This window comes from Phaethon lepturus, unplaced genomic scaffold (assembly GCF_000687285.1).
Source record: "Phaethon lepturus isolate BGI_N335 unplaced genomic scaffold, ASM68728v1 scaffold8152, whole genome shotgun sequence".
Lineage (NCBI taxonomy): Eukaryota > Metazoa > Chordata > Aves > Phaethontiformes > Phaethontidae > Phaethon > Phaethon lepturus.
In genome coordinates this window covers 18,607-23,321 of record NW_010521189.1, presented here as the reverse complement: position 1 = coordinate 23,321, position 4,715 = coordinate 18,607, and the positions used below count along the sequence as shown (strand labels likewise).

At 42.5% G+C, this 4,715-nt stretch overlaps 1 protein-coding gene across 1 annotated transcript; it reads left to right on the top strand.

Annotated features, from left to right (window-relative positions):
- Window positions 1-1,817: 1,817 nt before the first annotated feature.
- ALKBH1 (alkB, alkylation repair homolog 1 (E. coli)) lies at window positions 1,818-4,205 on the top strand (the record flags this gene model as incomplete). Its single annotated transcript, XM_010281438.1, has 3 exons — window positions 1,818-1,908; window positions 3,049-3,242; window positions 3,782-4,205. Coding segments are annotated over 3 exons (709 nt in total), but the record flags the coding sequence as incomplete, so codon positions are not given.
- Between the last annotated feature and the right edge of the window lie 510 nt (window positions 4,206-4,715).

Below are 4,715 nucleotides of genomic sequence, written 5' to 3'. Positions count from 1 at the left end.
GGTGTTGACCTTCTTGGCCACCTGGGCATGCTCCCAGCTCATATTCATCTGGCTGTCAACCAGCACTCCCAGGTCACTTTCCGCTGGGCAGCTCTCCAGCCCCTCCTCCCCAAGCCTGTAGTGTTGCATGGGGTTGTTGTGGCCAAAGTGCAGGACTCTGCACTTGGCCTTATTAAACCTCATACAGTTGACCTCAGCCCATTGATCCAGCCTGTCCAGATCCCTCTGCAGAGCCCTCCTACCCTCCAGCAGATCAACACTCCCACCCAGCTTGGTGTCATCTGCAAACTTACTGAGGGAGCACTCAATCCCCAGACTGTTGTGCAGTCTAGCACTGTAGCAAAAGGAGGAGAGCACTTTCAAAGGGCACGTGCTAAAAATGTTTAATTATGAACATTAGGTTTGTTGATTGAAAGATGTAGAGGAAGGAGTTGTGGGTTCTCCCTTTTCTAAATGCTGTGTTACCTGCTTGTAGGCTCCATAAATTGTTCCAAGCAGCATGTATTTGACAGTTACTGTGTTGCTGCATTATGATAATTGCAGTTGCTATTACCCTATGACAAAGATGGAAACTGGAAAGATGAGTCTTTGTTCAGTAATCGGTGAGCTATGAAAAATTACTAAAGGTAAAGAAATTGGCCTTTAACTCCTGTTCCCAGTTTAGTTTAGAAGCTATCAGTACAGTGTAGGTGAAGGGCAGAAACAAGCTGTGCATCCAGGTAGAAATGCACATTAAATGCAGATGCTTTGCGAAGACTTGACCATGGCAGCACAAATATGAATCCAGTTTTGTAAAAGCATATCTTACTGAACTAATGAGGCTATAAATGAGAGCCAACCATTTGGTGCTACTGTTTATCATGATGTTCTGAGTACATTTCCCTTTTCTTTCTTTCTTTCTCATAACACATGACTTAGCTTGAGAAAAGAAGCTGAAATTGCTAGAATAAGTGGACTAGAAGATAGATGTGTACCTTCCTTTTTGTATTTGTCACTAGCGTATTTCTATCTGATTTACTATAGTGATACTCTTTGTAGCTTTTTAAGGACTTTTCCATAGGCCGTAGTAAAAGCCCATCTCTGAGGTCTCTTCCTACCTTCAGGAAAGAATGTGGCATGTGGCTTCAGACCACTGAGTCCCTCCGCATTAAGGCTGGCACTTGAGAAGATCAGTTTTTTGTCCTGCATAGCAGTCTGGATAGAAGACACCTGCAATCTATACTTCTTGACATTACAAGAAGTGTATGGTCATAGCTAGCAGTCTTGCTTCTTACTGAACATTGAGTCAGTCCATCCTAAGGACTTCTTGTAAAACTACTGCTAGTAGTAGAACTAGCAGCCCTTTGCAGTATTATGCAGCTTGATATCCTTCACTGTCAGGCAAAGCATTTTCCTTTCTTGTCATTTTCCACTAAGTGCCGAGAATATTTTTTTTCCTTGTGTTTGCAGCTTTTAGATCTTCACAGATTCTGTTCTTCCACTTTCAGGTGCTCAAATAATACATGCTTAATTCTGACTTCTACATCTGCACCATTGAGTTGTCTCCATCTGATAACCCATTATGCACCATGTTGAAAATACAAGCTTTCAAACTGACAGCAGTTGGCAGTAGGCTCTATAGCTTGCACAAATTGCAATAACTGAACTTTCAAGGTCTTTGGAGGAAAAAAACAATGGCACTGAAAATAAAAGTTTAGCATTGATGGTTTTAATAGGTCATCATATGGATGAGTGAATTGCATTACTGTATGTTGCACTACTGGAAAACCCTTCAGAAATTAACACACATGCTATTTCTTTCCATTTTGTCTTTGCAGAAGGAAAGGTTCCAGTAAATGGGAGCCCAGAAGCTTATTGGAGAAGCTGCGCTGGGTGACCCTTGGTTACCATTATAACTGGGATACTAAGGTATTGAAATTAAATTCTTCTCCATTTTTCTTAGCTGTAAGCACTCAGAATGGCAGACAGAGGAGGGTATCATGGAACAAAATGCCTATGATCCTACAAGACAGCCTTGAGGAAAGGCTGTAGCAAACCTGCTTGTAAGAATATTTCAATCTGTATTAGTTACTGTGAAGAATTTAACAGCAAAAGTCCATTGCTGTGTTCTTTCCTTTGAAAGGTAACATGGTAGCATATACTGAGTTCTAGACCTGTGACTCTATTTTGGGGTAAGTGAGCATACCTTACTCTACCAAAAGGGATGGTCACAAAAGCATCGTTAACCGCTTAAGGTGAGAATGACCTTGAGTGCTTGAAGACAGCTGCTTCTGAGAAACTACTCCTCTGCAGAGGGGTGAGCGAGAGCAGGAAGAAACTGCTGCTGATGTGACTTTGAACATAAGAGTCTGAAACCAGTATAGTACAATCTCACCAACTAACAGCTATTTTGGGACTACTGATCAAAATAAGCTTTTTCATAAGACAGAGTCAGATAGAGGCTGGGAAGGATGGAAGAGTGAATATGCAGTCTTACCAGTATATTGCAGATACTTAACCAAATCTGCTTGCAGCCTTGTATTTACCAGGTCAACCTATTATTGGGTGGCCTTAAGAAAACCTTGGTTATTCCCTTCTAGTTCTCTCAGAATCACTCATGGGAGAGAAAAAGTAGGTTTGCAATTGATTCCTGTTTGTCTTATCCTTCAAAAAAGGAACAAAGATGCTTGTTTCAGAGCTCTGTTGATGAGATTCAGAACTGTCTTTCCATTGGAGCTTTAGGTAGTGACCAAGTAGATCCTCAGGATATTGGTGCTAATCTTACTGACTTCAAGTTTGCCATCCAGATATAATGGTTAACTCCACAATGTTGTGGAGTTGAATTGAATCTCTGGCAGTCTCAGCATAGGCCCAGAATTAAATGATAAGAGGTAAACTTAGTGTAGTTCTGCCTATGTTGTAGTCATTTTCTAGGCAAATATGATGTCCTTTTCCATGACTACCAGCCAAACTTCTGAGTTCTCATTCAGTGTTTGTTTCCAACTGTATTCGCTGCTCTGATGTTCTGGGTGTGGTTTGTTTTTTTTTTTTCTGCTCTCCTTCCTCTAGAAGTACTCAGCAAATCACCACACTCCTTTCCCCTCAGACCTTGCATTCCTGTCAGAACAAGTGGCTGCAGCCTGTGGGTTCCAGGGTTTCCAAGCCCAAGCAGGGATCTTGAACTACTATCATTTTGACTCTTCACTGGGAATTCATGTGGATGAGTCTGAACTAGACCATTCTCGGCCCCTTTTATCATTCAGGTGAGTCAAGGAAAGCATTTGAGTGTTGTGGAAGGATTGGTGGCTTTTATTTTTTCTATGGTTGCACATGGTTATAGGAAGTCGCTATGATGTAGCAACTAATTGGGTATACAATCTTCACTCTCTGAAGACTTGAATAGTAGGAAGCTGTAGCTCAAGGGCATAGGTTTTTCTTTGAAGACTGCTTGAGTAACATGGATGTGGTGCCTGGAGTGGAAGAGCTATTTGCACAGAGCACAGCTCTGTTCTAAAGCAGCAGAGGGGCAACTGGGTACTAGCAGGCAAGGATGAAATACCTCAGCAGGTCTTCCTTCAAACCTGGCAGGGCAACTGCTCACACTATGCCTACCTTGAATCAGGCCTCTTAGTCTGTTTTCCGTGTTCTCACTGTAAAGTTGTTCCAGGAGTCTGTCTGGTTTCCTGGTTTGTTTGTTTTTCATAAAGGGATTTAGCTGCTAATATTTTCTTACTGTACATATAGTTGTCCTCTACCTGAATTTGTTTTCTCTTCTCTCTCTCCATCCTCATACCATCTCTAGTTTTGGGCAATCCTCAATATTTTTGCTTGGGGGCCTGAAGCGGGAGGAAGCCCCAACAGCAATGTTCATGCACAGTGGAGATATCATGGTGATGTCTGGCTTCAGCCGTCTGCTGTACCATGCTGTCCCCCGAGTCCTCCCTAATCCTGAAGGGACAGCTTTGCCTTCCTGCCTGGACCAAACACTTTCTTCAGACCTTCCTGTTGGCTCAGTCATTGAGCCCAGCTCTGATGAGGATTGGCAGGTCTGTGCCAAGTACTTGCAGTCTTCCCGCATTAATATGACTATTCGGCAGGTGTTGACTGAGGGTCAGAAATTTCCAGAGGAATCTGGGACAAACAGAAACATCCAAGAACCCTCCGAAGACAGTCACCATCAGGAGAACAGCAGAGCCAAGAGACAAAAACCAAATACAGACAGCTGAGACCAGGAGATCTTGCTAACAGGGACCGGACAGGCAACCTCCATATGGAATTGGGAAGTAATGTAATCGTACTAGAAGTCACTTGTCTGTATTGGGATTAATAAACTTGCAGGATAAGTGTACTCTTTGCTGTAAGAAATAGGTTGGGGGAGAAAAAGAATTTAAAAGGAAAAGAAGGATAAGTTCAGGACTGGGACTCAGGAGATTAACTCTGTTGCCCTTCTGTTGCAGATGTTTACTGCACTTGGTTCCCTTCAAAATACCTGTACGTCGGAGAATTTTATGCTTGGTTCAGTGATTCTTATAAAGTATTTTGAAATCATTGGGCAGAAAGTGCTAGCAAAATATACACAATTACTATGTGCTAAAGAATCCTATTGGGCTTGTAAAGCTCCACTGAAGTGCAGTAACAAGCACGCCTGAGAAAAGGCTGCTATGGGTGTGAGACCTACCTGCAACATTTCCAAGAGAATTGCCTCTTCAGCAAAAATTGGTTCAGTGACCAGAAAT